Source organism: Platalea leucorodia, assembly GCF_965183815.1.
Source record: "Platalea leucorodia genome assembly, chromosome: 11".
In the NCBI taxonomy this organism is placed as follows: domain Eukaryota; kingdom Metazoa; phylum Chordata; class Aves; order Pelecaniformes; family Threskiornithidae; genus Platalea; species Platalea leucorodia.
The window spans coordinates 18,797,731-18,809,159 of NC_138833.1; the positions used below are offsets into that span (position 1 = coordinate 18,797,731).

The 11,429-nt window shown below is 54.5% G+C and overlaps 1 protein-coding gene across 1 annotated transcript in view; it reads right to left on the reverse strand.

Moving 5' to 3' along the window:
• The window catches only part of SPARC (secreted protein acidic and cysteine rich), a gene marked incomplete at its 3' end in the record, with an annotated part of 46,195 nt that extends 37,139 nt beyond the window's left edge, over nucleotides 1-9,056 (reverse strand). Inside the window, exons 1-9 of the mRNA XM_082324081.1 lie at nucleotides 8,895-9,056; nucleotides 2,762-2,831; nucleotides 2,511-2,561; nucleotides 2,280-2,364; nucleotides 1,729-1,850; nucleotides 1,359-1,479; nucleotides 1,039-1,172; nucleotides 720-868; nucleotides 7-33 (exon numbers count right to left, since the gene is read on the reverse strand). Coding sequence (XP_082180207.1) covers nucleotides 7-33; nucleotides 720-868; nucleotides 1,039-1,172; nucleotides 1,359-1,479; nucleotides 1,729-1,850; nucleotides 2,280-2,364; nucleotides 2,511-2,561; nucleotides 2,762-2,818 — 746 coding nt within the window. The 5' untranslated portion in view covers nucleotides 2,819-2,831; nucleotides 8,895-9,056. The remainder of the gene's footprint in view (nucleotides 1-6; nucleotides 34-719; nucleotides 869-1,038; nucleotides 1,173-1,358; nucleotides 1,480-1,728; nucleotides 1,851-2,279; nucleotides 2,365-2,510; nucleotides 2,562-2,761; nucleotides 2,832-8,894) is intronic.
• Nucleotides 9,057-11,429: the final 2,373 nt, after the last annotated feature.

The following is an 11,429-nucleotide window of genomic DNA, read 5'->3' on the forward strand; positions in this document are numbered from 1 at the left end:
CGGAGCGGGGCCAGCTCGGTGTGGGACAGGTACCTGCCGAGGTGACCGCATGATCAACACGCTGCCCACCACCACCAGCCACCCTCCCACAGGAGGAGAGATGCTCCACCAGGTGCGGGGACCAGCGCAGGGCAAGATGCTGGCCCCAGCTCTCCATCTGATTTGACTGCTGTCCCAGTGCCCTCCCAGTATCCACCACTGAGTGTCATGAAGGTCAAGGATGGGTGTCTGCTTTTGCAACCGCTGTGCTAGTCACACAGCTCACCGGCTGCCCCCACCCCATGTGCCTGTGTGTGTGATCGCTCTCACGCCCATCTCCAGCTCACAGCTAAGCCAGCAGCTGCTATTTCAGCTGCTGAAGTTATCCCAGGGCCTTTGGACTAGGATATTTTAGGGAACTATCATACGACAGTAAATCTGAGAAGACAGAAACTCCGCGCGAGGGAGATGGGAGCAGCTGGGGCTGGGAGAGGCCCCTCTTGCTGCAGAAGACCTGTTTGCAGACAGTAACACTGCCTCTACCCCAGCCTGGTTTGCCCCAGCCCCTGCCAGATGTGTGCAGGGGTTGTCCCTCCACAGGGCTTTGCCTGTGCCTCTGCCACCAGCCACCCACTTGTGGCACATCTCCAGCCTTGACATCTTCTGCCACCAAATCACCCTTCTCCTCGGGCAGGAAGGGGTCCTGGCAGGCGCCTCCATCCCGCTCTGCTGACACTCACCCATCGATGGGGTGCTGGTCCAGCTGCCCGAACTGCCAGTGCACGGGGAAGATGTACATGTTGTAGTTCTTCTCAAAGTCGCGGGCCAGCAGCTCCACGGTGTGGTCACCAGCCTCCAGGCGCTTCTCGTTCTCGTGGATCTTCTTCACCTGTCATAGGAGAGGCCAGGGAGACTTTGTCAGCAGGGGAATGGGGTGCAAGGGGGGGACCCTGAGAAGGGCTTTACATGGAGTGTCCACAGGTCATTCTGGATGGGCTCCCCATGGGTGCTGGGCTCTGTTGGCGAGGTGAGCTCCAGGCTCCCTCCCCAACCCCTCACCTTGAGCTTCTGCTTCTCGGTCAGCAGGTTGTTGTCCTCATCGCGCTCGTACAGGGTGATCAGCACGTTCTTGAGCCAGTCCCGCATGCGCAGGGGGAACTCGGTCAGCTCTGTGTCCAGGCAGGCGGGGATGACTGGAAGCCATACACAGTGGTCAGCATAGCACCTGGACATGCAGTCCCAGACCCCAGACACGCACCCTCAGCACCTTCCCACCTCAGCCCTGTGTCTGCCTGGACCTTTGCTCTCCCTCAGCCCATGGGCAAGGGGGCTGTGCTCTGTTTAGGGGTCCCCTTGTCTAAGGGAATGGCTCTGCTTACATTTGCAAGGCCCGATGTAGTCCAGGTGCAGCTTGTGTCCCTTCTTGGTTCCCTCCAAGGTGCACTTGGTGGCAAAGAAATGGCAGGAGGAGTCGTAGGTCTTGTTGTCGGTGCCGCAGACCTGCATAGGATGGGGAGATGCTGCATGAGGGACAGCGAAGCCCAGCCTTACTGGGGGGTTCAGCAGGGAGAGCCTCCAAACGAGATGTTTAACTTGTTTCCTGGGGTGAACAACAGCTCCTTGGTCACCACTGGCCGAGACCAGATGGTGGACCTGCCACCCTGACTCTGACTGTCTCCCCCACCATGTCTGGCAATGTCCCATGTGAGGTCCCTCCCTCAATGTCCATCAAGCAGCTTCTGCCCTCACCTTCTCAAAGACACCGGCGGTGGCTGGGCAGCTGGAGGGGTCCTGGCACACACACATGGGTGAGTTGTTGTCATCCACCTCGCACACCTTGCCGTGCTTGCAGTGGTGGTTCTGGCAGGGGTCTGGGAGAGAGCAGGGAGCCAAGTCAGAGCCTGCCCCATCCTCACCTCCCACGAGCTGCCCGGGGCATCTCAGGACACAGAGAAGACAGAGACTTCACCAGGGACAGCCCCGAGCATCTCTCCCTGCACTGCGAAGATGTGAGGGTTTCCAGAAGTCCATGTTAGCCCTCAGGCTAATTCTGGGCTCCTTTCTGTAGCCACACAATGCAATGGCTTTTCTGTTGCAAAAAAGGGCTTACAGAGAACCCAGTGCTGGAAAGAGGCCATGCACCTCTTCTTTTGCTTTTAAGTGTGTGTTTAGGTTGGCATTGTCCTTGTGCTACAGCCCTTCCCAAAGAAGTCCCTCACTGTTTGGGGTGGCTAAAGCTCCCCCAGCCAGGGAAGGGACGATGTCTCTGCCTGCTGGAGGGCAAGGGAAGAGCGACTTACTCTCTGCGACAATCTCCTCTACATCTTCCGTGGGTTCCTCGAACTCTCCCACCTCCACCTGGACAGGGTTAGCCCCCACGGGCTCCTGCAAAAGAGGTCAGTGTGTCTGGTAGGGATGCAAAAAGAGCTGGGCCCCATTCCTGGGGGGCAGAGCAGCCCCCCTGTGCTTTGGAGATGCTCTTCCCAGGGCATGCTGCAAGGGATGCACGCTGAGGAGGAGCAGTTACGTACCTCGGTGGTGGGGTCTTCAATCACCTCTGTCTCATCGGGCAGAGCCTCCTGCTGCAGGGGAAAAGGACCATGAGCCAGGGCCCGTGGGGAGGACGGTCCCAAGGTGGGTGACCCACCGGGGCAGGCGGCAGGGCCACCTCCTGCTGCCCCCCATCCCTCAGGGGTTTATTAATTATAAAAGAAAATCCCCATCAGATACACTGGACGGACAACCCCGACAGCAGAGAGGCTCTGTTGTCTCCTGTACTTACCGGAGCTGCCAGGGCTTTGCCTGCCAGGCAGAGAAGGAAAAAAATCCAGACCCTCATCTTTCAGCAAACCCTGAATAAAGGAGAGGAAAAGGAGGGATGAGGAAGGAGGCCACTGCGTGCCGCTCGGCTCCAGGCTGAGCTCACGCTGGCAGTCAGACACTTAGAAAAGGGCGTTTTCTTTGTTTCCTTCCTTGTCTGTTCAATATTACAGCCCCACATGCTGGCTTTTCTAGCCAAAACATTAAGCCAAATCATGGTTCCAAGACAAATTCTTTTGATTTTGCAGAATGGGACGGCAGGGGTTTAGATTTCTGTTGCTTTCCTGGATGCCTTTAGAAAAATTGCAGTCAAAATGGCAGTTCCCCTTTCCTTCACAGGAGTTTTTTTGGACCAAAAAAAACCATTTTTCGTATTAAAAGTCCCTGATATGAGCGCCAGGTATAAGCAATGAAACTCTCTACCATTTTATTTGTCAATCAGAGGAATAATGAAAGTGGAGCAAGAAAAGAGATAACAGAGAGATGGTGAGACGGGGCACTGGAGAATTAAATCCTGTAGAAAACCCCTTTCCACATGGACACAGACATCTCTGGGTGTATCAGGGACAAGTCCCCCATCCCCAGCACCAATGTTGGGGTCTCTTGTATAGTTTTTCCCTTTTCTGCTCAGACCTGAGGGTTTCCAGACTGGGTTTGAGGGATCCAGGACACTTTGGGTTGTGTCCTGCCAGGAGATGAGCTCCAGGAGGATGAGCCCTTTGTACCCTCCCGATTTGGGCTGTTGCAGGGACTCTGTAGGACCAGTGAGCCAGGCAGCCCAGATAACACTGGCTGCGATGCGAGCCAGGAGAGCGCAGCTGGTGAAATCACCCTGTCCTTGTCCCTGCCGGTTCCTGTTTGGCAGGATTGAGCCCTTCTGTGTGAGGGCAGAGAGATGCTCAGCTGGCCACTTAATATGCCAGTGGCATCCCAATCCTGACAGCGAGGGCTGCCCGCTCCCTTCCGGAGCGAAACACCCCCAGTCTGTCTCCTGCCAGCGAGGGGACTTGTCCCCCTGCCAAGGCTTCCGCTGCCTCCCTTCCGCTCGCCCTTCTCCGCTCCACCTGCGTGGCCGGGGCATCGCAGCCCACCGGCTCCCTGGGGCTGGGCGGATGGATGGCTTTGCTGGGACAGAAAGTGTTGGACGAGGTGTCGTCTTCTCTCCCAGTGAGTATGGATGGATATCTGATTCGCCAGGGCATCATTTCCCTTCCTCCCCATGCACAGCAGCTCTCCAGGTATAAAACCAAGCCAACACTGTGCTGCCAGGGCACCAGCCAGCCTGGGCTGTGCTTTCTAATTTAGCAAGGTTTGGCCATGCAGAGGCTGAAATCCTCCTTCCAATCTCAGTACCTCACCCAGCCCCGGCAAGGTGCCCATGCAAAATAGGTGTCAGGGCATGGAGGACAGCTTCCCAGGGATGTCAGAGGGCTGGGAGCACGGGGTGGTGGGGATGGCTGCCGTGGTGGGATGGAGGACCTGTGGGGAGAGGGGTTGGGGGTGGATGAGCCCGTTTGCTCTGGTGAGGCTGCAGCTGACCAGCTCCCTCCTCTCCTGCTCAGTACATGACATCCCTTCCCCTCGCCTTTATTTGCTCTGGAGGCCGCTGAGAGCTCACCCAGCATTTGCCAGGAGAGATCACTGGTTCTTCACTTCTGGAGGGGTGGTTTGGGGGGGGAGGTGGAAAAGTACTGGTGAATCTGTCCATCTCCTCCCTTGCTGCCATCCCCTGGCTTGTAAAGGCTCCTCCTGGGCTTCTCCCAAGGGGCTTGTTTGCTTTGGAAGATGCTCTGAGGTTCAGTGATGCTCGTTGGGCAGAAACACGGCAGTGCCCAGCCTGGAGGAGAGGGCAGTGCCTGTACACGTGGAAGATGGCTTTAAGAAGAACACAACCCCAGACCGAGGCCCTCTCAGATTGTTTCCCCAAGCCCAAAAAACCCCTGAATTTCAAAGTCTGGACATGCAATGAGCTGGGGTCAGGGAATTACATGCTTGCTAGGAGCCAGCAGACAGTCAGAGCTGCCAGTGTTGTGTTTGGAGGAAGAAGGAGCACGAAAGAGTCTGAGCAAACAAGCTCTGCAGAGCTGTCTCGCGCCGGAGATGGGAAAACAAGTTTATTTGAAAAACAACATCCTCCTGGAGGCAGAGCCTGTGCACAGAGGACATTGCAGCGCCTGTGAGCCCCTGGTTTTTTGCAAAGACATGGTCTTTCCTGAATGCCTGGCGGCCAAAAGTCCTGAAATAACGGCTCAGGAGCCCTGTACACGGAGCTGCTCCAGCAGAAGAGCCTGGCCCACAGTGCAAGTCACTGGTGCAAGTCTCCCTGTGGACCTACATGGTCCTGCTGTCCAAGCAGATGCTCTTTGGAGCTGGCAGCTGGGCCATACCGAGAGCTCAGCATCCATCCTTCAGCTGGAGGGGCTCAGGGGGATCCCTGCAAGGGGCCCTGCACTGGGAATGCCCGGTACTGCTCTGCAAGAGCCCCGCAGAGGGCAGAGGGCAGCATGAGGGGCAGAGCAATGGGGCGCAGCCGGGGGTCATTTTGGGCAGAGGAAAACAGGACTGGGAAAGAGGTTTTAGCAAGCAGGGACCTATACCCTTCTGTATCTTAAAGGAATCAACACAAGCCAGGACTTTGCAAGACACACTGGAAACCAGCACATCGTGGGCACAGAGAATATAAAATAAGAATATAAATACAAATATAAAATAAGTCTCCACAGTCACCACCCCATGCTCAGGCCTGCCCTCCTGACTGCTGATGATGGAGGAGAGTGCCTGGCGCCCATGGGCTGCAGGACCCACGGCATCCTAAGTGGGGACTTCAACGCCCTGTCCCTGTCCCTGTCTAAACACAGTCTTGTGGCTCCCATAAACCCCGCTGGACGGTTGGCCTTTCTAGCATGGTCCGGGCTATCCCTCAGCACCAGCTGCTCATTGCATTTTGCAGCCATGTCCCTAACAAGAGAGCCATGGGGTGTAGGGATGTCTGAAACTGATCCTCAGCACCTCCATAAATTCAAAGCAGGCTACTCTGGCAAGCGCTTTACCTCCCTCCCACAGTCCTGTAGCACCATAATAAGTTTCTGCTGCTGGGGAAAATACCCTGCAGTGATGCACGGAGGAGAGTCTGTGCCACTGGGGTCTGTTAGGTCCCTCCTGTCTCATCCTGCCCAGTCTGGGGCCTTTGAGGGCTGGGGAAGGACAAGAACCAGGTGGGTGCAGCCTCCGGAGGAGGCTCTGTGGATGGTGGAGCGTGGCCCATGTGGCACTGGCCCTGGCCAGGGTTGCATAAGCCCTTTGGGATGCCACGTTAGCGTGGGGAGGAGTCTCTGCCTGGCCACTTTGACAGCTCCTCCCTGAGGCCACTGGGATAACCCCAGCTGCCTCCACCGCTAACCCGGGCGAGAGGCCCTGCTGCCACCACCCATCACCAGCAGCTGAGAGCAGGCGTGGGCAATCGTTGGGCAAAAACCTTCCCATGTCTCAGCTCCCCACCTGCACCCCAGCCTGGTGACGTGGGAGGCAGCCAGACCAAGCAGCAGGGTCTCCTGCACCCACCCGCCATTTTCTCATTGCTGTTCCAAGGCTCTGCAGGGTCTGACATGCCCCAGCACTGCTGAATGTAAATGCAGGACTGGCCCAGAAGAAGCTTCTGCCTACAAACCCCACCATGGGCCACAGTTTTCAAGGTGCAGATGGGTGACCAAGTGTGGCCACCACAGAGACACAACACGAGGGCTGTGACCCCACTGTCTGGCCCTGACCTCCCTATATATTCTGCAAGACCCTCTGAGCTTTACTCAGCCAGCCACTCCCAGGCTAAACTTCGATTTGAAGTCAGAGTTGTTTGTGTGAGTCCCCATAAAGCATCCTGCTGAACAGGTCCCTGCGTGTCCGGGCTGTGCTGCTGGGGGTGCCGGCTCGCCCAGACGTGCTGCAGCTGCACCAGGTCCCAGGGGAGCAGGGCAGGAGCAGAGGACTGGGCAGAAGCCAGCCTGGCTCCTGCCACCTGCGCAGTGCCCTCACATGCAGCATGCAGGCTCACGAAGCCAAACGAGGTTTAGATGGAAGTGAAATTCCCTTTAGTTCATGCACACGCTTACACCCTCCCAGTAAACCACCGTGAAAAAAATCTATCATCTACCACATCTGTGCATGCAGAGTCACTAAAGAAAGACACATCTACACCACAATGCTGTATTAACCCATTCCCCTTGCAGGGAGTTGAGCAGCTCTGATTGATTGCAATTAAAAATGCTCCCAATCTTACAGGGCTTACTGATATAAGGGCAAGAGCCCATACGCCACTATAGTTGTGGGCTGGCTTGTAGCTGTCATAGTTTGTCTAGGTTGCAAATTGCATCCATAATGGGAAACAATTAAATTACTGCCAAGAAAAGCGCATGGATGAGACCTGGGCTGCAAGCAGCAGTGCATACTGAGCCCTTTGCAGCCCTCCGTCGGAAGGGCAGGCGACACAGCATTTTACTGTCCTGCCTGAGTGTTTTCTTTTGTTCGGACTGGACATGGGGCAGTGCCAAAAGCAGCCTGGGTACTTCTGTGCCAGGTGCAAGCGGTCCCTCCGGCTCCCGGGGGATACAGAAAGCTGATCTCGCACAGCTCCGCACAGGAGAGAGAGAAGAAACTGTCCGCTATATTCTGCAAAAATGTAAACCATCTTCAAAGCATTCCCTGGGCTCGCCCTGCCACAGCCGCTCCAGCGATAACAGCCCCGACATCCCTCCGACCAGAGGACCCAGAAAGGGTTTCCATGGGAGCCGACATTCCTCTGGGGCTGAGTCATGGAAGAGCAGAGGGTTGTGGAAGGAGGGGCTTGAAAAAAAGTTTGAAAAGTTTATTTCGCCTCTTCCCCCTCCCAACACCGCCCGCATCCCTGCTCCTGCCTATGTGGCAGACAATAGCTTGGCTGTAACTGCTGTGCAGAACGCGACAGCCATTTATTTCCACTTACAACTTGCCTGATCGACCCTAACAAACAGCTGCGGTTTAATTTTGTCCTTTCGCGGCGTTGCTGAGTTTTTGGGCTGTTTCGAGTTGGTGGTAACTGAGGGCTTGGAGTACTGGCGACCTTCCCGGTGCCCCCGATATCACTCCAACTTGAAACTGTTGCCCTTCGGTTTGGGTGGGAATTCAGCCCCCATCCTGTTAAGTTTTCCTTTTCTTGGCTGGATGCAACCGAGCGGAGCTTTCTTAGAGGAGGGACACAAAGAGCAGAGTTAAACTGCCACGCACGTCACCGGGACGGGAAGGACAGCGGCTGCCTTTAAAGGAAAGAGGCCCTTGGCTCTTCTGCGTGGGCCTAAAATTGTGCCTTACTGAGCCCAAGTTCTTAAAACTTTAAAAAAAACCAAACCAAAACAGAGCTTTGTTCCACCTCTCCTGCAACCTCCATCTCTCTAACAGTTGATCAGCTGGAGTTAAGCAAACCAGGGCAGGACTTGAAATGGTTTCAAAGTCTGCTTGGAACAAAAAGCTGAGTGTCTTTTTTTTTTTTTAAGGAGAAATAAGAGCGGCTGTATTAAAAAGAAAAAGCTGAGATGAAGTCGACAGCTCTTTTGTTCTTCCTTTAGATATTCTGGTGAGTAAAACGTCAGCTGCCAAGGCACCCCAGGCTGGGTGTAATCGGGACTGGTTTGTAACTAGATCTGATTTGCTCTGCAGGTTGGTTTGATGTGCCCAGACACTGGTCTCGTGCATCTCGCTAAGGAAATAATACCCCACAGCTGAAAACTCAGAGGGGAAAAAGGGAGGAGAGAGAAAAATTAGGGCAGGTTAAAGCTTTACAGTCAGATGCCACCAAAGTGTTAAAGCTGGCAATCTGGCAGTGAAATACAGTAACAGACTCAGTTTAGGAGCGGAGATGCTGCAAAGAGGAGAAAGAGAAGAAGTCAGGAGGGGTCTCTAAATGCATCATTTGGGGTCGGGAGCGTCCACCTCCCCATCGTGAGTGATGCATTGCCGAGCACCGGACGCACCCCACGGGCCAGGGACCCCCGCGAGTGGGGCTATCGGGCCCCCCATGCCGGGAGAAATAAGACAGCGAAGGCAAACGCGAAGGTCTCGGGCCATACCTCGCAGTCCCGGCAGCAGGGCTGAGGAAACTTCAGGCGCTTGGACGGGCTGGAGGAATCTGCAGGTTTTAGAAGGAGGCAAGAGGAAGCCAAAGGGTGGGCTGGGTTTCCCACTGCTTCTCCTCCTCCTCCTCCTCGCTATCTTTCCAAATCGGTCTCTTCCTCTCCCTCTCTCCCCAGTGGGCAGTCCCACGCGCCCGAAAGACAGGCTGGGGCACAGCCTGGGTCCAAAGGATAGACCAGAGAAATCAAGCGGGGCTGGAGATCAAGGGGGTCTCTCACAGGGACAGATCAGCCCCAGCGCACCCTTCCCAGCAGAGTCAGTGTCACAGCAGCTGCCTGCACTGCTGCAACGAGTTTGTCCGTTCTCTGGCTCTCTCAGACTAACAGCACGGGGGGAGCAGGGAGGAATACCATCTCTCTGCTTGGTTTGTGCACCTCCTCGCACCTTGGCCTGCTGCAATTAAAATGTTAAATGCTGTCATTTCACAATGGGGGAGTTCAGTCCCTGAGCTGGTGTTTCCCATCCTCAGGGGGATGCAGAGGAAGGCAGGAGATTCCTCGCTCCCCCATCCTCTCTCCTAACACTGCTGCCACCTGGGACTGCCTTGTGGGGAGGGAGAGGAAAGAATGATCCAGAGAATATGGAGAGTTATGACATGTCTGAAATATGCTTCAAGTGGGCAGAGAAATGGTGGGCTGGTAGGTGTGACCCTCAGCAGACTGGTCTCTCTGCTGTGGTTATCGTCCAGCAGATCTGGACTGATTGAGCAAAACCCACAGTTGAAATTGCTGGTCAGTTGAATCCGATGGCCTCTTCAGACATCACTAAATATTTTGACCTTGCGGATCATAACTCAGCTGGAGCACCTGCCCAGCCAGAGGCAGCCAGACAGCAAAGCTGTTTGGAGTTGACTTATCCTATCTGTTCCTCTCTATGCTCAAGGTGAAAACCCAGCTCCTCTCTCCTTGCATCTCACCGTGACCGAGAGGAGTTAAGGTTCATCTAATCCCCTGGCAAAACCAGACAGCACACCTTTATGCACCAGCATGGCCACGATGCTGCATTGCACAGTAAATACAGGAGCCAAAAATTGCTGGAATTTGGGCATTCCTGAAGAGTGTCTCCATGATACACAGGGCTGTCCTGAACACTGCAGATAGTCCAACTCTTGGCAGCTTCTGATCCGCCTGTGGCACCAACCCTCGCCCCATCCAGGGCAATGCAAGGTTGCTCTCCAGGGACTGCTGGAAAGATGGTGGCTTGTGTAGCCAGCAGGACTGAGGACAAGTCATCTGGGCACCAGCAGTCTGATTGCAGATGCTGGGTGAAGGACACCCAAGACCATAACAAAATGCAACATCGTGTTTTGTCTTGGCTGCCTGGGGTTTGGGTTCCTTCCTCATGATTACACGCTATCTTTGAGAGGGGCTGAGACACCGATCTGGCTGCTTAACTCTTCCCACTGATGTTGTTGAGGATTTAGATGTCAACATAGGAACTGGCCTGTCACGACCTGCTGGGCTGTGCTGGCTCCTTGCTCTGTAGGATGCCTGGTACTTCGTGATTTGTGATTCTTTATCAGGTCACTCCTTGTTCGGCCTTGCGGCACTTCTGCTGCATGTGAAAGAAACAGATGTAAGACTAAACATCCATATGGCCAACAAGAAACAAAAAATAAACGAAACAGAAAGGGAAAGGGGAAGGGAAAGATAGGGGAGGGGGCCGTGAGAAACCATCACCACTTCGCAGTGAGACGGTCGATCTCTGTGACCAGGCAGCTCCAGAGGCTGGTGGCAAAGAACAAGAGAAGAAAGTCTTCTTCACCCATTTCTTTACTTGGCTACACATCACTCAAAAGCCATCCCTGGGTGCAAATAGGTGGATGTTGATATCACTCACAGAGACAGCCATAAATACCCCACACGACCCTCTCGAGTCGATGTGGAGGCCAGCTTTGTGATGGTGTCTAAGACCACCTGTGGCACCTGGAGCATCTTCTCCTCCCACCACAAGTGTCCATAGCTCCCACATGCAGCTCAGTGCCACTTGTAGGCCCAGTTTGGCTCCAGAGGTCACACATCCCCTAAGCCAAAGTTTCATTTGTTTGATTCGCACCCCAAGGAGTTGAATGCTCTTGTTGAATGCTCTCTGCGCTGGATTAGTCACGGCTCGCATTGAAATCATACAGCTGTTCGTACTTCTCCTAAGGAAAAAAAAAAAAAAAAGACATCTGGAAAAAATTTTAGGCAGAAAAAAAAAGAAGAGAAAAGAAACCACGTCTTTTCTAACTGACAACGTGGCAATTGCTTAGTGCTCTTCACTGTAGCCTGAAGCTAAGCCCTCTTCTAAGGGCTCAGACAAATGACAGTGCCAGGAAGATAATTATAACAGGGATTTCTTTATATACGTGGCGGCTTAAACCCTGGTTTTGAGCAAAAGCAAAAAGCAGCCTGCTGCTGCATTGACATCTGGAAATGGCCTCCGAGCTCACGGCGGTGAGCCCCGGGTGGGTGGGAATGAGGGGTCCTCAC